The sequence below is a fragment of the Lactuca sativa genome, chromosome 2, assembly GCF_002870075.4.
Source record: "Lactuca sativa cultivar Salinas chromosome 2, Lsat_Salinas_v11, whole genome shotgun sequence".
NCBI classification, from domain to species: domain Eukaryota; kingdom Viridiplantae; phylum Streptophyta; class Magnoliopsida; order Asterales; family Asteraceae; genus Lactuca; species Lactuca sativa.
The window spans coordinates 39,442,100-39,462,876 of record NC_056624.2 but is presented as its reverse complement, the minus strand read 5'-3'; the positions used below and the strand labels follow the sequence as shown (position 1 = coordinate 39,462,876).

Here is a 20,777-nt window from a genome sequence, read left to right as displayed (position 1 = left end):
ATATAGATGTAGAACTTTAAAAAAGAAAAATCTAAAATAAATAAAACTTTAATCGTAAACCAAACCAAATAAATCAAACTAATTAAACGGCGCCTTATTCGTTTTGCTTTTGGTTATATTTTGGAAGTTGGAAAACCGTTTAAACCGGATAGATTACAGAACAAACCGGTTACAAATTAACCCGATACAATAACAACCATTGATACATACAAATTTGACACCGATATTTTCATCACATAGTTATAATGCTTTGAGAAAAATAAATAGAAAACCAAACTAAATTCTATGGCACTATCCAAAACCTCCACGTCATGTACGAGAATAAAACTTTACAGTTGCAGCCTTGCAGGATACTAATCTGAGGGGAAATCTTTTTATTTATTTTTTTATTTTTTTAATTTTTCAATAAGGGAGGGGTATATTAATTTGTACTAAATTGGTCATCTAGATTTTGATCTTCAATTAATTAGGGAACCCAAAGTTATTTTGATATTCATACCCAATTTGGGGTGGTGCTCCACCTTGGCCACCATACATGTTAGTGGGCTGCGGTGGCTGCACCACCATTGTGGTGGTATCTGTGGTGGTTATGTCATGGATGCTTGCTCTCTTCCTCTCTTTTGTCTGCGAATTACTCTGTCGGAGGAAATACTTCTGTGCATGGCTTGCCACTTGCGTGGGCGTCCTTGTGATCACGCAGTTTCTTGATATACTTCGCCAATCACCTTTTCCATACTCTTTCAACCCCTCCAAGAATTTCCTGTTAAAGCCAAAACCCAACAAATTATTAAGTCAATTTGATAATCAAGAGTCAACCAGCAGTTTGCCTAGTAGGTCAAACTATGCAAATGGAATCAGGTGAGATGTAAATGTAATATTGATGCCATAATTATTTGATTAATCAAGATTTAACCCTAAACATGCATGCAGAATACAATTTCCTTGACGTATGGCATGCATGCATGCATGGAAGTTTATTAATTCTTTACGTACCTGTGTTCTTCTTCAGTCCAGGAAGTCCCTTTCTTCCTCTGTTCGACTTTTCTACTTCTAAATTCAGAATCCGAACTCACAAACGATTCCTTAATTACATCATAATCTTCTGGATACTTGGGCAACTCAAACCGACCTGATTCAATCTCATCTAAATCATGCAATAGCTCAGCATAGCGAACCTTCGCCTCTTCCACCGTCTTACCTGGAACGGCGTCAGCTATCTTTTGCCACCGCTCTTCGATATTCTCCGGAACATCCACCAAAGCCGTCTCAAAAAGTTTGTCTTCATATCTCGACCACGTTGTCTTCGCAAGAGATTCGCATTCATGGTACTTACCTGAATTGTTTTTGTTCTCCATGCCTTCTTTTAATCTCTCTCCAAATCTTTATCTACAAATAACTTCTAGGTTTTATGGATTTATATATATCTAGGCGTATCCGTTGAGGAATCTTAGGGATTCTAGAATCTCACAATCATTAAATGTATTTGCGGTTCAAAATAATAATAATAACAACAAAATGCGTAATTTTATTTTGGAGATTTTAGTTTTAATAAATTATGGCATCATCCATACAAAATACAAATTTACAATCATGATAATCTGGCATTTATTTGTGCTTTGGGGGGAATGGATTTTTTTTATTAACCACTATTACCATTAAAAAAAATAAAAAATAAAAGAAAAACTAATGTAATGTTTATTTTTATCGCAATTTATTTTTATAAAGAAATCTAATTTAGGATACATAAGTAACAGAAAATTGAAAAAGTTATATTGAAACATTTTTGTTTCAAAACTTTTTCAGATTAATTGTAGAATAGTCTTATTTTTAAAAGCATTAGATGTAGACAATTAGATGTAACATCATTTTGGTTCCACATCACATGCCACATCATCAATGGTGTTATAACACCAAGTGGGGAAATGGTCACCATTTTGTATCTTGTTATGATACCAACTCTTTTTTCCATTTTATAATTTATTTTTTATTTTTTCGATTTTTTTTAAATATAGACAAATATTTTTTTAAATATAACATAATAAAAAAAACATAATGTTTAAAAATTAGAAATAACATATAAAAATTTTTAAAGATTAAAATTAACATAGAGACTAAATTACACATAATATCTAAAAACAAAAAAAAGAAATAACATCCAAATTCAAAAAAAAATCCAACGTTATTCGTTATCGTTATTGTTACCATAGAATATATAATTCGCCAAGTCCTCTCGAAGTTGTCTGTGTTTATTTGCATCCTGAATGTCAACAACGCGATGCAAATAATCTGTTGTTCCTGGTTGAAACTGAACGTGTCTGGGCTCCGTTGGGATATAGTGTGCAATATTTCGCCCATTATCTTCTACTACCATGTTATGCATTATGATACATACATACATGATATATCGTAGAGTTTCTAAATCCAATGGTCGTGCTGCATGTTCGACTATATGCCACTTCGCCTTCAACACTCCAAAAGCACGTTCCACATCGTTACGTGCTCCTTCTTATCTTCTCTTAAAAAAATTGTCTCGTTCTTCAACCGGGTGGCGGAATGCCTTTACGAATATGGAATACTGAGGATATATTACATATGTAAGGTAATACCCATATTTGTATTCGTTTACATTCATCGTGAAAGGAGCATCCGAAGCTTTTTCATTCAAAAGATCGTCGAATATTGGCGACTAATCAAGAACGTTGACGTCGTTGTTGGAACCCGCAGCCCCAAAAAATGCATGCCAAATCCATAAATCTTGCGAAGTGACAGCCTCTAAAACCAACGAAGGTGATCCGTGATGACCACTTGCGTATTGCCCTTTCCATGCTACCGAACAATTTTTTCATTTCCAGTGTGTGCAATCAATGCTTCCGATCATTCCGTGAAACCCATGGCGTTCTTCATGCGCCGCATACAATTCTTGCAAATCATGCAACGAAGGTTTTCGAAAATACACGTCTCCAAAAGTTTCAACAACACCCCTTGACAATGTATACAAACTCTCTCTTGTGGTTCTTTCGGACATTCTCATATAGTCGTTTATGGTGTCGGGTGAGTCCCCCATAGCCATCAAACGAATGGCCGCAACACATTTCTACAACGTTGTAAACCCTCGTCTACTTCTAGCGTCGTATCTTATTGAAAAAATTCGTACCTAAACATAAATTAACTACAATTTAAAAATATATTGCATATGCTGTAAAATTAAAGAAACATGTAGTACATTTTTGTTTATTTTGTATAAAAGTATAGTAAAGAAGCGATACCGGTTTTCCAAGGCGTTGGCGATTCGTAAGAACACATCCTTACTCAAACGAAATCTTTTTTTGAAGTCTTTCGCCCCGTATACACAATTATCCACAAAGTAATTGCGATATAGATGTTTGTGTCCTTCCTCACGATTTATGTTTAACATCGCACGTATTGTTAGTAGCGGAGTTTGGTCTGGTTGTAGCAGGTCGGTAGTGTAATAATGATACATCATCCTAAAGAAAATATCGTCATCTGAATCATCGGACGAGTCGAAATGATCCATATTTTTTTGAAGAAAATTGAAAGTATGTAGAGAGGAGAAGAGAAAGTGTGTGAAATTTTTTATAAAATGGTAGGTATTTATAGGGTAAATGGTTTTTTTTAATAGTTAATTTTCTATAAACCGTTGCATTTAAACGTTTAAATTTTACTCGTCACATCCAGTCGCCTTGGCCACGTTCCCCTCGTCATGACGCCGTTGAGGGGTTCCACCTCACCCGCGTTTCTTCTCGTTTGGACCCGTACCGGATGCTCTAAGAGAAATTAAATATCCTTCTATTTTTTGTTGCTAAGAGTCTTCCTACAAAATTAAATGATGACATGTGTTACATTTAATGCTCATTTAATGATATTTAAGTATACTAAAATGACATATGTATCATTTAATTAGATAAAAGGATTTTTAGGAACAAAAGTAGGAGGACATTTAATTTCTCTATTTTTAATATTATTCTACTCATCGTCTCTAATAAATGAAGATTTTTTTTTGCCACTTGTTACACTCTCATTCAATTTGTCAAATGTCATTTTATGGTTATTTTGAGTTAAATTTTTTCCACATGTAAGTTTATAAGTTTTATATTTTATTAAATTTCACATAATATTTTAATGTAATAATTATAATAAATGTAACAATAAATAGATATTAATTTAATTAATAAACTTACATATGTATCACATAATATTTCCTAGGGTCCATTTTATACGTAAAGCTACAAACTTGATGTCCATGCATGGTGCCTTTGGCTCAAAAATCCATAAAAAAAGAGGTCTACAAGATGCATGGGGTGCTTATGGCGACAAAGTTGGCACCTTTATGCCATAAGGACCCCCAATAGTTCCAGATCCAAAGTGCAACTCCAAGCACACCAACATAATCCGATTTTAGCTTCTCTATACTCATAAAAAGGGTAGAAATAGCCCCAAATAAAAATCTAAGAGATAGATGGTCAAGGTTCCAACTTTTACCTTGAATGAGCTGAGAACGGAGTAAAACTTTTTGATCTTCTTGATTCTACTTGAACTTCCAAGCTTCCTTCTTCTTCTCCAACTTTAAACACACACAAAAGGCACCAAAAGGCTCAAGAACACTCAATAAGGGTTTAGGGTTTCAATTTAGGGCTTCTCTGAGTTGGGGTGATGGAGGCTGGTTTGGGACGAGATAAAGTGTTTAAATAGGGTGCAAACCCTAAACATTAGGGTTTTGTCCAAACAGCTCCTACTCGTCGAGTCAGTTTCCCGACTCGTCGAGTAGATCACTAAAACCCCTGCATAATGTCGAGTCTACTCGACGAGTTGGGCCTCCAACTCGTCGAGTCCCAGAGTAAATTACAAAATTACTTGAATTTAAATACGTACCAGGAACCGGGTGTTACAGATCATTAACACTAAGACTAACTCTACAATCCTATGAGATTGAACATAATATAGACCTATCAATCATTCCAGTGAATACCGATAGTTCTATCATATAAGTAACAACCAGGTAGCACAATTGGGAGGCAGAACCATTTCAGTATAATAGCTTTTATGAAATTCAACAACCAAGCCAACGTGACTACTCTAGACACCTCTCCCGTAAGTATATTAATTAGAATAATGACATGGAATTACTGATAAATCTTATTTATAGGTTCATAATAACGAATTATAACCATAAAGATAATTTACACTGAAAAGACTAGAGTGTAGCTTAACTTACAGAGGATTTAGCGAAAAGCTAGGAATTATGCAGGCAGAACTCTAATCCGGGAGCTTCTATTCGCCGACTATCTAACATTGCAGGGCTTTTACTTGATAGATACTACTACTAATTAAGGATCGCAAAGCTTCACGGAAGCCTAAAACTAACAGAGGCCAAAATTGAGAGAAATTCGAGAGAGATATGAGGATGGGGTGAGGAAACTAATGATCAGTCGAAGCCTATTTATAGCACAACTACGCGTCACGCTTGGTGTGCATGCCACGCACACCTAATATGTTGCTCATCCTGTTTTCTGCCATGTGTCGCAAATGTGGTGGTTCATACCCCACCTTTTAGAATGTACGTCGTGCAACTCACTTGTGCGTGACACTTCTCGGAAAATTTTATAAAATCATATTTTCTTCATATGAGCACTGTTTTCGATGTTCTTTATATCCTCAAAAATCTCTCGACGAGATCTACAACTTTCGTTTAGACTCTGTCGGCTAATTTTGACATTATTTTTAAAGTTATATTTTTAACAAGCTTAGACTGTTAAAGTCCACTAAAATTTCATAACTTCCTCATATGATATCCGTTCTCGACTGTCTTTATATCGACGGAACCATATGGACGAGATCTTCAACCCTCGTTTAGATTGTTTTTCCTAATAATCAAGCGATTTCTGGTTCGGTTTCTGAGATGTATACTGTTATGCTAAAACTTCTAAAAATCCTAACTTCCTCTTACAAATTCAGATCTAGACGGTACCTTTACGCACAAATTCGCTTTTACGATATCTACCAAAAATTTTAGATTACTAAGCCTAATAATTTTCCTAACTCCGATTTTCTATTTACGATATCGTTGACGTACCGGTTTGAACGTGAAATTTCAACTGGTCATAACTTATATGTTATAAGTCCATTTTGAGCTCTCCTTATACCTCCGGAATCATTGTCCCATATATTACGACTTGGTTAAGATTATATGTCCTAAATAACCTCCTATTTAAAAATCATTATTATGGCTTATAATAACTTCATTGCATAGCCTGAATTTTTAGGTGTTACACTAGAACCTATTTTTCCTAACTGTTGTATTTTCTTAAGGACACCATCATATTCATGTCCTAACCTTTTATGTTAAACTTCATGTGTATATTGCACTGTTATAACCACATCTTTATGTTGAAATGATTCCAAGTAGTATAGACCATTTTTTTTCCTTTACCTGTCCCAGTCAGGTCCCTCGAAGGTAAGTCCTAAACAAAGCATTTATCCAGGTAAAAAGTTAAAAAGTAATTCAAATCACGAACAATTTTGCTTATTGACAACAAATTGCACTTGAAATCTAGTACACCCAATGCATCTTTTAACTCAAATTTATCTGGCATGTAAATGTTTCCAACTTTCTTAACATCCAAGTTTTCACCATTTGGTATGGTGGCCGATGTACAATCAATTTTATTTTTCAAACTATCTAACCAATCCTCATGATATGATATGTGATCACTAGCTCCCGAATCTATAATCCAAGGACCATTAAAGTTAGAAATCTTACTTTTCATGTTTGTAGTGGAGATCCCTTTTTGATTGTTTTCGCTAACTTAGGTGATACACAAAAGACTGAGCAATTTGTTATAATCTTTTTTTTTTCAAATTCGGCATTTGTATGTCATCGGTAGTGGACATGGCTGAACGTGATGGCCTTTTGGCTTTGTTTTTGTGATTTTTGTTTCCTTTGGGTGTCCAAAATTCTAGATAACCCACAAGTTCAAAGCTACCCTCAATCGATGTCCAAATTTTTGATAGTGAGTGTACCATCGATCATCATTTTTTGTTGATTGATTAAAAATTCCCTTTTCATGTGGCTTTCGAATTGAATTTTCTAGAAACTTGGAAGGCTGTTGAATCATTGTTAGAAGCACGAAACTTACCAATTTGACTTTCATGTTTATCTAGGATAACCAAGTGATATGTGATTCCTAAGCTAGACAAGGGAGTAGTGCTATATATTTTTGTCCTGAATGCCCAATATTCATCATTAAAACCCATCAAGAAGTCATATAATATTTCTTTTTCCCTAATCATTGCAAACTATTTAGACACGTCACAGGAGCAACCACGACAAATGCAAGTAGGTGTGGGGCTTATGTGTAAGATCCAGTTTCAGAATGTTTCTAATCTCAGGATACCAGACCATAATTTGATCAAGTAAAGGTCTTGGGCCTCAATGGAATAAAGTTTAGACCCTATTGGATGTTGGTAATATTGGTTAAGTGACTTAAGCCCTTGATTTGCTTTGTAACATCCCAAATCCAACCTAAATTTTTCATTCTTTTTATTAAAATATATCAAAGTATGATTACATTGCGTGGAAACATGTTGTGAATGCACGTGTATAGTCGAACCTTGCCCTTCTCACAAATCACTGAAGTGCTTGAATAACATTTATAACCAACTGGGTAAGCACGAAGCTTAGTGAGTTTTATAAAATACCATATACCATAATGCTTATACATGTATACAAACAGACCACACTCAAACTATATAATGACCCCCACCCAAACTACTTAATGGCCCCCACCCAATATATGTAACAAGCCCCACCCAAAATATATGACATGCCCTCGCCTAACTTACATAACCAATTAACCATACATAGAGACTACACGTTAAGCTCTACTGATACAGACAAATAGAAGATTAACAACTATCTAGCGGTCCCGGTGGTGGGAACGTACCTAACGAGGATCAACCTATAATACTATAGTTCATTAGTTCCTATGTGAATCTAGTAATGAAGGCTAGATCCTTCACTAATCCCAATTAATTTTGATAGTTCTATCAAATAAGGATCAGCCAAGCATGACAGTGAGGAGGCAGGATCATTTCGACATATAGGTTTTCTGAAATCCAATAACCAAGCCAACGTGACCATTCTAGACACCTCTCCCATAAGTAGATCAATCAGCATTATGAATGGAATTACTAATAAATCTTATTTAATAATTCAATCAAAGACTATCAATATAAATATAAGCTACACTTAAAGTATAGTAACTATAGTCTAACTTACACAGAGTTTCTAGCGAAACAAGAATATTACACTGGCAGAACTTCGACTCTAAGGGCTTCTAATTCCCAAACCATATGATGCTCCAAGGTTTCACTAAGGTGAAATCTTCCTAAACTCCCAAAAACTTTGTAAATTGGTCCAGAGAAAGAATAGAGAGAAAGTTTTGGTGTGGAGAAAAGTGAGGAGGTTTGAAGCAATTTATAGGCGAAATTCCAGCATGCACGTCGTGCATATGGTCGAGGCGCATTGCAACGCCTGATTCGCTAGTACGCATTTAATTTAATTATTTATTTATTTTTGAAAGAAGAACTCGACGAGTTGGTGGCCCTAACTCGTCAATTAGAGGGCAGTCTATGCACGGGGTTTAAGTTATCAACTTGGCGAGTAGCCCGGCCAGGGTGAAACCCTAATTTCGGGCTTTTTCACCCTATTTAAGCATCCTAATCCCCACCCATTGGCATCATTTACAGCCTCCTTATCCCAAACCCTCATCCATGAAAACCTAGAGTGTTCTTTGAGTGTGAGAGCCATTTTGAGTGTTCTTTGTGCCTTTTGAAGATTGTGAAAGAAGAGGAAGGTAGAGGACTCAAGAGATAAGGAGTAGATCCAGAAGCTTCATCCTTTTAGCTGCAGTTTCTGGTAATAAAGCTTCAAACTTGATCATTCTTCTCGTAGATCTATTCATTTCCATTTTTATGTGGGTTTTAGTCCAAGATTGATAGTTTTTGGGAAAGGATCAACCCTGGTGGGTATTCTTCAAGATCTAGTGTCTAGAGGGGCTATGAGGACATAAAGGTGCAAACTTTATGCCCCGTAGAGTCCCCATGCAAGTTTTAACGATGTTATGAAGGCCTTTTGAGCTTAAAAGGCCATGCATGGATGCAAGCTTTAGAGTTTTCGTGGTTAATTGGTATCTAGGCCCTAGATCTAGGTTTGCATGCTTTGGTTTGAGATTCTAAGTCTGTTGGGACAAGATCTATGTCCTAAAGGAATTAGGGTTTTTTGCTAAACCTTCAAAAAGGTCTATAAACGGGTAAAGTTGGAAACTTTACCCTTAGAAATGTCATTTCCAGTGAGCAATGGAAGTATGGGCTTTAGATCTAGAAAATAAAGGCTTAGTTTGTTAACATGGCCAATTCAGACAGAAGGACTCGTTGAGTCCATGAGGGAACTCGACGAGTCGGGTCGTGTTGCCCCGTTCCAATCTATAGTATAACTCGACGAGTCTAGAGAGGGACTCAACGAGTTGAATCGCCAAGTCGTGACTATGAGTAGCTCGATAGGACTCAACGATTCGAAGGACGACTCGGTGAGTTGAATCACGATTCCAGGATTTCTAAGTTATAGAACTCAGCGAGTTGGTTAACCCAGAATGTTGACTTTGACCAAGGGTAAAATGGTCATGTAACCCTTAGATGGATTTTCAGCTTTCTGACAAAGTATTATTGTATAGAGTTAGCCAGGGAGTCGTGGCAGCAGACAACAGAGATTCCTCACGCACGAGATCAGCATCCAGTTTTAGAGGTGAGTTTTCCTCCAGTAGGAATGGGTTGAAGGCACCAATGTCGGCCCGTTTATATATGTTAGTGTATGCCGGACTTAGGTCTGATGTCAGGGATAGCCCGATGCGGCTTATATGTTCTGGACTTCGGTCTGATGTCGTGGCAAGCCCGAGGAATGTTGTATGCTGGATGTCTTATGCCTTTTTGGCTTTGTTTTTGTGATTTTTGTTTCCTGTGGGTGTCCAAAATTCTAGATAACCAACAAGTTCAAAGCAACCCTTTTAGCAATCGATGTCTAAATTTTTGATAGTAAATGTACCATCGATCATCATTTTTTTGTTGATTGATTGAAAATTCCCTTTTAGGAGTTCTAGTTGTCTTTTACTAACTAGTTGTCTTTTACTAACTAGTAAACAAATATGTTAAGTTACATATTGCAAGGACTAAATAATTTCATAAGGTTAGGTCTAACTCTATTTTGCAGCTCTTGTTTGAGTCTAACCGTTGTAGGGTAGGATCTCTCATTCAATGAACTATCTAGTATGAGTGAAGTGTAATAGTATTCACGATCTAGTTAGGGAAAGACAACAGGGATTTCTTATTGTAACACCTGTAGATCCGGGCTAGTCAATTTAGAGATAATAGGGGTCGAAAACGACTTTTCGACAAAAGATTATTTATAATAAATAATCTTAACCAAGTTGTATAATATGTATCAAAGGTTCTGTACATATAAAGAATGCCAAAATCCGAGTGATAACGAAGAAGTTATGGCCCATCGAAGTTTTTCGGCAAAACCGGCACGACACCGGGAGACGTAAATAGTGAATTTACGATAGAGGACTTTTTAGCCTTAGGGATCTAAATGAAAGTTGTAGAATACATCTCCACCTACGCGTGGATATAAAGAACGTCAAAAACGGAGTTCGTATGCAAAAGTTATGGCATTCCGAAGATTTAGCTTTTAAAAACCCTAAACTAGCTAATTCACGACGTGAGAATTATGACGCTGACAACATTCTGTCATAATTCGGAATCTAAAAGCTGCGAGAGGATAAGATCCAATTCACGACGTCAGCTTTATGACACGCATGACGTGAGGTGTCATGGCCACCATCCGAAGCTAGGGACGCAAATGGCAAGTCTACGGAGTGAATCATCAGATTCACGACGTGAGTGTCATAAAAACTTACTATAACTAGCATGCGAGCCATTCCGAAAATCTCACACCTTTCCTCAATTCTTCTCTCTAAACTTTCTCTCTCTAAGGGTTTTAACCCTCCCCTAAGCCTAGGTGATCCCCTAGCACCCTAAGGAAGCCCCGAGGCTCCCGGAGTCCCGAGAAAAAGAGTCTTTCGGTTTAGAAACGCTGCTCCAGCAAAACCCGGTTTTCTTTAAAATCATCTGTAAGAGAGCTACGCCTACGCTATTTTTAATATAGTTTCTAATTAATTATAGTAACATTATTAGGACCTTAAAATAATTATTTGGGCTATTATTATGAGTTATATAGTGTTGTTTAACGCTTATATAATAATAATAATAATAGCTAGACTATTAATTAGTCGCAGTTAACGTTAGACTAAACCCTAGTGGTATTGATACTAGGTTTTGTCGAGGAAAATTGTTTTAAGAGTTACGCAGTACTGTCCGAGATTCGAGTCACCACCTACTCAGGTGAGTGCATAGTTACTTTCATCTTACACATAGATATGAAGTATTTTACATAAATTACGTGCTATGTGTGCATATTATCTGAATACTTGTTGTCTATGCTGGATGAATGATTTTATACATGTTTTAAATGATTTAAACTGTATATTTATTTTATATCTACAAATATGTTATGATAAAACATGGGTAGATGAAATAGTTGGTGTGTGATGAAATAAAATAATGAGAGATAGGTGATGATAGGAAGGTGATGATAATTAGGTGAGGATAGATAGGTGATGATGAATCGGTGATGTAGGATACTACAACCTTGTCCGATAATTTGGAGATGTAGTCATCTACCAGAGTATAGATGGAGACCACAGACTATTCTAGACAACCCCGTGGAAACACTAGCAGGCTCATAACCTGTAGGTGATGAATTACGAGTTCAGGCGATGTTGTAACTACGTATTCATGCGATGATACTCTAACCCCTTACTATGAATTACGAGTTCAGGCGATGTTGTAACTACGTATTCATGCGATGATACTCTAACCCCTTACTATGAATTACGAGTTCAGGCGATGTTGTAACTACGTATTCATGTGATGATACCCTAACCCTTGTTGGGCACGTATTGAGGGAGTAATCCTTGAATCAATATTGTCTAGGTGATGTAGGTGATGATCCTTAGGGAGAGTCCTTAGGAACAAACATATAAGGAAATGTGATGTAAGGAGATGAGAGGAAAATATGATGTAGGAGACGACCCTTAGGATAAATCCTTAGGGAAGGTACTTAGGAATAAAGAAGATAATTGGGATGGGTAATTGGGTTAATTGTTTGTTGATTAAACATAATAATTATATTATTATGGGTTGAAAACCCTATGTACTCACCAGGTTTCCCAACCTGACCCACTCAGTCTACTTGTATCACAGGTGACGATGTGAAGTTACATTACACCGAGAGATTAAGGAGATATAGATCACTAGTGTAAATGAATGTAAGTTCTGTTTATGCTTATGTTTCTGTATTGACGATGACATCCCAAATGTTTTGAAATGAATAAAAATACATTTCTTCGAAAATGATTTGATAATGAAATTATCATGTTTTTCTGGGAACAAATTCCGCAACGTTTTTATTAAAAGTGATACTCTGATTTTTTTATAAAGCATAAACAATAATCGGTCTTTTCTGGCCGTGAAATTGGGGATGTCACACTTATGCAGCTGATAGCGGAGACTGGGATGGTGATTACCTTAGGGAAAATCTAGGATGAGAGTAGAGTGTGAAGCGGTAGTAGTAGAAGGGACTTGGTGGAATCAAGGCAGTTCTTGAGGAAAGTACGGATAGATATGGAAGGTAGTATGGTCCCGTACTACTGAAAGCAGAGGATCCGTACTCGAGTCAAGGAAGGTTGAGATGAATCCAAGGAACTTGTAGTGTATTTGATCCCTCGAGAATTGATTAGTATTCTAATGTTTGTTATGATGTGTTTTTCAGAATGGCGATTTTACGCAACAGACCAGTCGGCAGTTCAAGCGCCGATGAGGGATCATGCTCAGGCTCAGGAGTCGTGCAGCTAGACGACCAAAATAGGGAGTTTATTTCTTCTGAGATCACACATAGTATCCTGGATCAGACTAATGTGATCTTTGGAACAATCAAGGAGGGCATTCTTGAGCTTTTGGATGAGAGGTTGAGTGCTTTCCGCACTGAGGTGGCGGCTATGATGGGGTCGCGCACACTGACTTTCAGGGAGTTCAGAGCTTGTAGAGCTCCCGACTACCATAGGGATCAGGACCCCATTGCGAGCACCAGATGGTTGGCGGATGTTGTCAACACATTCAGCACTAGCAGATGTCCCGAGGGGGACAAGGTTCGACTTGCGTCCTGTCTTCTGAAGGACAGGGCACGTGACTGGTGAGAGGAGGTCGGACATGCCATTGGTGATGATGCGGCTCTTGATGCGATGACTTGGAATGACTTTACGACCAGGTTCAGGGCCGAGTTTGCACCCGTAATAGAGGTTCAACAGCTAGCCAGGGAGTTCCAAGATCTCCAACAGACGCCCGAGACGGAAACTGAGATCACCACGATCTTCAGGGAGAGGGCCCTTCTTGTTCCACAGTATGTGGCAGACAAGGAGATGAAAAATGCACGATACCATGAGATGTTGCAGAGTGATATCCGCCAGTTTGTGAGCTGCTCGGGCTGTAAGACGCTGGAGGACATGATTGTGAGGGCTCGAGAGTCGGAGTAGGATTTAGAGATGGAGAGGAGGAGGAAGCCTGAGGGGGTTCAGTCAAGGAGTTCGGGCAAGAAGCCTAAGGTATCAGACGACAAACCCAGGAGCTAGCAGAGTCGCAGCCATTGTGGCAAATGCAGTAAGTTGCATGAGGGGATGTGCAAGGCAGGGAGTTCAAGCTGCTTCAAGTGCAGCCAAACTAGGCATATGAGAAGCGATTGTACAGGTACTACCACCACCACGACAGCATCAGATCTGATTTGCTTTCAGTGCAATCAGAGGGGACAAAAGCGGTCCCAGTGTCCGAGTTTAGCAAGTGGCAACATCCGCCCCTGTTATATTGAGGATTACGGACGGCCGTTAGGGCCGGGGTAAGGCGCATGTGGCGAAGAGTAAGGCCTTTCAGTTGACAGCCGAGGAGGCACGAGCAGCTCCCGACGTGGTGACTGGTATGTATCTTTCTCTTATCTCTTTATTGATATTGTTTGTTACTTATTGTAACATCCCGGAAATTCAGAAGTAAAGTTGAAGGGCTAAAAGTGTAAATAAGAAGGTCGACTCGGCGAGTCTATGGATAGACTCGGCGAGTCGAGTCGCATTTCAGGTCGCGTGATAAGTGACCAACTCGGCGAGTCGCATGGGTGGACTCGGCGAGTTGGTGTTGTATGGAGAAAACGCTAATCCCAGGCATTGAGCCATATATAAAGAACATAATACCCACTCCCCAGCCTCTTTACCTTCCCTTTGAGTTCCAGAGGCCCTAGATTCATGTGAGCTTTTCCTTGTGAGTAATTAGAGCCTTGGAGGAGGAAATCTTTGAGGGGAATTGAAGAGCAAGAAGATTTGAAGCAAGGGGTTTTGCATAGATTTGGTTTATTATCCAGTAGGAGCTTGCATTGGAGGTAAGAGATCTGTTCTTGAGCTTTTGTGCATCTAGATTTATCAATTGTGGGGTTTTTGGAGCATAAATGAGGTCCATCTCGAGTTTGGTGTAAGATCTGAGGTTGCTACCTCAAATCTAGGATTGTAGTGGTCCAGGAAGCCGTAAAGTTCATGCCCAAGGGTTGTTAGAGAAGCCTTCTTGTCCCAAACCCTAGACCAAGAGTGTTTTATGCTTAGATCTCTTTGGATTCACGTAAAGTTTGCCACTTTACATGATGGATGGCTTGTAGAAGAGTAGATCTATGGATTTGAGACCCTACATGGCTTGGAAAGCCTCTGTATGGGTTAAGAGCTAGTGGTACTCGGCGAGTCACATGGGTGTAATCGGCGAGTTGCTTGAAGACAGGCAGCAACTCAACGAGTTGGAAGAACAACTCGTCGTGTTGGTTGAAGATAGCCTTGGACTCGGCGAGTCTGTTCTTGGACTCGGCGAGTCTAGTTGTGAGGTCCTAACATTTCCTGGTTAAGCTGCGAATCGGTGAGTCAAGGGACGACTCGGTGAGTTGAGCAGGAAGTGACTAAGAGTTCGTGGGACTCAGCGAGTCTTGGGGCGACTCGGCGAGTTGGGTCGCAATGTGGGAGTTTCCAGAGTTGAGGGACTCGACGAGTCAGCGGGCTGACTCGGCGAGTAGGGTCAGTCAGAAAGTTTGACGACTTTGACTTTGACCAAGAGTTGACCAGTTGACTTCCAGGGTTAATTTGGTAATTATTGGTATTTTATGAGTTCGGTCTTTTGGTATTGTCAGTGGTGGAGTTCGTGTCAGAGGTTGGAGCAGCGTGATCTTATCTTTTCAGTCAGCAGTTGCAAGGTGAGTTATCCTCACTATATCGACAGGGTCTAAGGCACCAAGGCCGACCCTTTATCGGATTGTAATCTGGGTATCGTTGTTATGTTGTTGCTTTGCTATGTTTGCATCCTGGCAGTTAGGATGGTATATGTTAGAGACCTGGTTAAGGTCGGTATCCTGGTATATAGGATGATGTTATGCTAGTGACCGGTTAGGTCGGTATCCTGTTTAGAGTATGTTATGTTATGTGATCTGCTAGATCGGTTTGATTGGATGTGAATTGTTATGTGATTGTATGTATATGTGCACATGGTTGTTGGACGGGGGTCGGGTTGAGGCGGGTCCTGCTTTGTGCTGTAGGCCAACATACCCAGGGCGGACCGGTTATCCCGAAGGCCCAGCGAGCGGTCCGGATAGGCTGTAGGCCCCACAGGGGTGGACCAGACGTGCCGAGGCTCGGAGAGTGGACCAGGCCGACTGAAGGCCCGGTGCGGGCGGACCAACCACACTGCAGACTCGATGGATATGGATAGACTCGGAGGGTGGACCAGGTGGACTGAAGGCCCAGTAGGGCGGACCAGTCACACAGTAGACCCGAAGTGCATGGTTGTTCTGTTCGGTTATGATATGTTATGCGTGGTATATGTGGTTGGTATTTTGGGGGTATCTCACTAAGCTTCCGGGCTTACAGTTGTGGTTTAATGTTTTTCAGGTACTTCAGGAGACCGTGGCAAGGCGAAGGCGTGATCGTACCGTTCCTCCTGTTATGTTTTATGATATGGTTCTGGGAAGACTCTGAAAATAATTGTATTGAAAACCTTTTTGTAATGACTTAATGAAACTAGGTTGTTTTAGAAAAGTTTAAATTGGCTTGAATTTTTAGAATGTTACACTTATGTTTATATGTTTTGTTATAGGATCGTTCTTAGTGAATGGTATATCAGCTTTGGTATTGTTTGATACGGGTGCCACCCGATCTTTTGTGTCACTTGCACTCAACAAGTGATTTGTAAGACCTCCAGGGGAGCTGGATTACCCACTGGATGTAGAAATAGCAGATAACAAGATCGTCATGGATGCTAGGGTTCACCGAGGATGTACTCTAGAGTTATTCGATGAGCAGTTTTCAGTGGATCTGGTTCCTATTCCCCTGCGAGGGAACAAGGTTATAGTGGGTATGGATTGGTTGAGCCCAACGGGGCAGTGATTGACTGCGAGTAGAAACTACTAAGGGTTTACACTCCTAGTGAGGAGGGTTAGTGATCCAAGGCGAGATACCAAGACACTAGATTGGTTCTCTGTTCAGCAGCGAGGTCAAGGCGCCACCTTCAGCAGGCTTGTAGTACCTGCCCAGGTATGTATTTTAATCTAAGTATTTTTGGCATTTTTAGCTGGAACTCGGCGAGTTGTGGGCCCGACTCGCCGGGTAGAGACGAGATATTGAGCACGTTTAAGTTGGCGACTCGGCGAGTCCATATCCTGGACTCGGCGAGTCCGCCTGTCTGGATGAAACCCTAATTTCAAAGGTTTGCACCCTATTTAAACATCTTTTTGTGCCCCATAACGGCCCCATTACGTCCAGAACACTCCCTCACGAAGCCCTAACCCTTCTTTTAGTAATTTGAGTGCTTTTGGTGCAATTCCTTGAAGTTTTGGAGAAAAGAAAAAGGTAGATCAAGAGGAGAGGAAGAAGATCCAGAATCTTGTGCCATTTCAGAGCTTCTAGAGGTATTAGACTCGAAACCCTCTCTGTTCCTTCATTATTATCTCCTTAAGAGCTGAAGATAGTCATTTTAAGGCCTCTTCTAGTCTTGATCTTTGAGTAATGAGCTTATAGTGTTAAGGGACTTCACATCTAGGCATGATTGAGCTCTAGGAGCTCGGATCTATTGCCTTTATGAGCCTAACTTGTGTATAACTCCTAGATCTACTCTTCTAGTCCTTATTAAGCCTCTTATTTCCCTTTTGATGGATGAATACACGTAAAGTTGGAAACTTTACGTGTAAAACCTACCCTAAGAACCCAGATCTATGAATGGAATGCATTGGATTCAAGAAGAATCGAGTATATAGTAATTCCATACATGCGACTCGACGAGTCATTCTTCGGACTTGACAAGTCGAGTCGCGAGTCCCTGATTTTCCCCTTTTGAGTTACGTTGTGTGGGATCAGCGAGCTATAAGTGGACTCAGTGAGTTGGAAGCCAAACTCAATAATGGAGGGACTCGGCGAGTCAACGCCCTGACTCGACGAGTTGTTCATACAACTTGGCGAGTCACGGACCAGAGTGTTCATCGGATGAAGATGAACTCGACGAGTTGTTCGTACAACTCGGCGAGTCGAATGAAGGACTTGGATATCTGTTTAGAAGGAGAACTCGTCGAGTCAATGCCTAACTCGACGAGTAGGGACAAGTGTGAGGACAATAGACTGGATAGGGACTCGACGAGTTAGCGAGCCAACTCGGCGAGTCGGGTCAATTGGAAGTTGACTTTGACTTTGACTTTTGATTTGGTCAGGGGTAAAATGGTCATTTTACCCTAAGGATAGTTAGCAGTGTTTGATTGAGTGTTTCGTGGGAATTACAACCGGAGGATTTCCGGAGCAGCAGCAGCAGACAGACAGTTCCTACGCAGATCAGCAGCTACTTCGAGGTGAGTTACCTTCCAGTAGCGGTGGGTCTACGACCACAATGCTGACCCACCAGTAGGAGTTGTGTGTTAGATGATTGTCTTTGTGATATCATCTAGTTTTGCTACTACCTGATATGTTATATGCTAGCTTGATATGTTATAGTAGTAGAGTTCGGTTGCTAGGACCGCAGGGTAGTCAGACACCCCATATATGTCTGACAGTATGTGATGTCATGATTATATGCTAGCATGATCTGAGATATGTGTTAGGGGTAGTAGGAGGGGAACAGTCCCCGATTTCGGTTGTTAGGACCGAAGGGTGGTCGGCACCCTAGAATGGCCGCATGGGTAGGTCGGCACCCCAGAATGGCCGTACCGGGTAGGTCGGGCACCCCAGATATGCCTGACAAGTATGGTATGTTATATGATTGTACTGTATGTTATATGTTTGTATGGTATGTGGTATGTTGAGGGAACTCACTAAGATTTCTGCTTATAGATTTCAGTTTGGTTTCAGGTACCTCTTCATCAAAGGGGAAGGAGTTGGCGGGTAGCGATACATCATACACATACACTATTTTCTGCCTTATGAGATTGTTCTGGGATTTGTACTCTGATATTCAGTTGATTTCGTATTTTGGTTTTCAAACACGATATATTATTGTGAAATGATTTGATCAGACAATGTTTTATTTACAAATGTTTTTCCCAAGTATTGATTTAAAAATGAAATTTTTGGACATGAAAATTGGGTTGTTACAAGGCTTGCGCAGCATACGTCGCCTACATCATGGATACATGGGATAAGGGTAAGGCGACAGTTGATGATGTACCGGTAGTGTGAGAGTACCCGGATGTATTCTCGAAATATTTACCTAGGATACCTCGAGAGAGACAGGTTGAGTTTAGGATTGACCTAGTCCCTGGTGCGGCTCTGATAGCCAAGGAAACATATCAGTTGGCTCCTCCCAAGATGCAGGAGTTGTCTATGTAGATGCAAGAGCTGCTAGACAAGGGTTTTATTAGGCCTAGCAGTTCACCATGGGGAGCCCGAATCCTGTTTGTGAAGAAGAATGAGGGGTCACATCGCATGTGTATAGACTACCGGGAGCTGAACAAGTTAACGGTGAAGAACCGTTACCCACTTCCGATGATAGATGATTTGTTTGACCAGCTTCAGGGAGCATCTTGGTTCTCCAAGATTGATCTATGGTAAGGTTATCACCAGATGTGAGTCAGGGACGATGATGTGCAGAAGACAACTTTTAGGACTCTCTATGGTCATTATGAGTTTGTGGTGATGCCATTTGGGCTCACCAATGCTCCAGCCACATTCATGGACCTCATGAATCTCATGTGCAGACCGATGTTGGATCCGTCTGTAATAGTCTTCATCGATGACATCTTGGTTTACTCCAAAACTCGGGAGCAGCATTAAGAGCACCTGAGGAGACACTGAGGAGGGAGAGACTTTTTGTGAAGTTGTCCACATGTGAGTTCTGGTTGTGCGAGGTGTAGTTCCTTGGGCATTTTGTCAACAATAAGGGTATTCTGGTCGATCCGACCAAGATAGAGGTCGTGATGCAGTGGTAGGTTCTGAGGTCTCCAACTGACATTCAGAGTTTTCTAGGTCTGGCAGGGTATTACAGGAGATTTATTCAGGACTTCTCCAAAATTGCAGTTCCTTTGACCCGACTAACCAATAAGTCGGTGGTTTTTCACTGGGGACCTGAGCAGCAGACAGCCTTCGAGACGCTCTGGCAGCGGTTGTGTGAGGCACCGATTCTCACTCTTCCAGAGGGTGTAGATGATTTTGTAGTTTACTGTGATGCTTCGATCATAGGCATGGGAGCAGTGTTGATGCAGTAGGGTCATGTGATAGCTTATGCTTCGCGGAAGCTGAAGCCTCACGAGGCTAACTATCTTACGCACGATTTAGAGTTGGGGGTTGTGGTGTTCACCCTCAAGATTTGATGGCATTACCTTTACGGGGTCCGTTGTACCATTTACACAGACCACAAGAGTTTGAGGTACCTCATCGATCAGTCGAACATGAACACGAGGCAACGTCGGTGGTTAGATGTGGTGAAGGACTACAATTGTGAGATCCTTTACCACCCGAGCAAGGCCAATGTGGTGGCCGATGCCCTGAGCTTCAAGGTGGTAGCGGCCCTGATTTGAGATATCTACCTGAGGATGATGGTGATCACCCCATTGCTAGAGCTGATCTGAGAGGCATGCCTTGAGGGCCTGAAGGAGAAGCACCGTAAGTGCGAGCGGATCATAGGCTAGGTGGCCTCCTTTGATTACGACAGTCGTGGATTGTTGACCCTACATGGGAGGGGATGGGTACCTTACTGGGGTGGAGTACGGCAGATATTGATGGATGAGGCCCACAAGTCATGGTTCTCCATCCATCCCGGGTGACGAAGATGTATAGAGATCTTCGACCCGATTACTGGAGGCCCTGCATGAAGCGGGATATAGCTTGGTACGTAGAGAGATGTCAGACCTGCAGAAACGTCAAGGCAGAGCACCAGAGGCCTCATGGAAAGATGCAGCCATTAGACATCCCCGTGTGGAAGTGGGAGGATATTACAATGAGTTTTATCACTAAGCTTCCCAGGACCGCACGTGGGATTGATTCGATATGGGTCATCGTGGATCGGTTAACCAAGAGCGATCACTTTATCCCAATCCATGT

General features: G+C 40.5%; 1 protein-coding gene across 1 annotated transcript; it reads right to left on the bottom strand.

Annotated features, from left to right (window-relative positions):
- Positions 1-378: 378 nt before the first annotated feature.
- On the bottom strand, positions 379-1,623 carry LOC111886359 (transcription factor DIVARICATA). The gene is made up of 2 exons (XM_023882592.3): positions 994-1,623; positions 379-760 (listed from the first exon to the last, which is right to left on the bottom strand). Exons 1-2 carry the CDS (start codon positions 1,353-1,355, stop codon positions 463-465), a joined length of 660 nt encoding a protein of 219 aa, XP_023738360.3. The 5' UTR covers positions 1,356-1,623; the 3' UTR covers positions 379-462.
- Between the last annotated feature and the right edge of the window lie 19,154 nt (positions 1,624-20,777).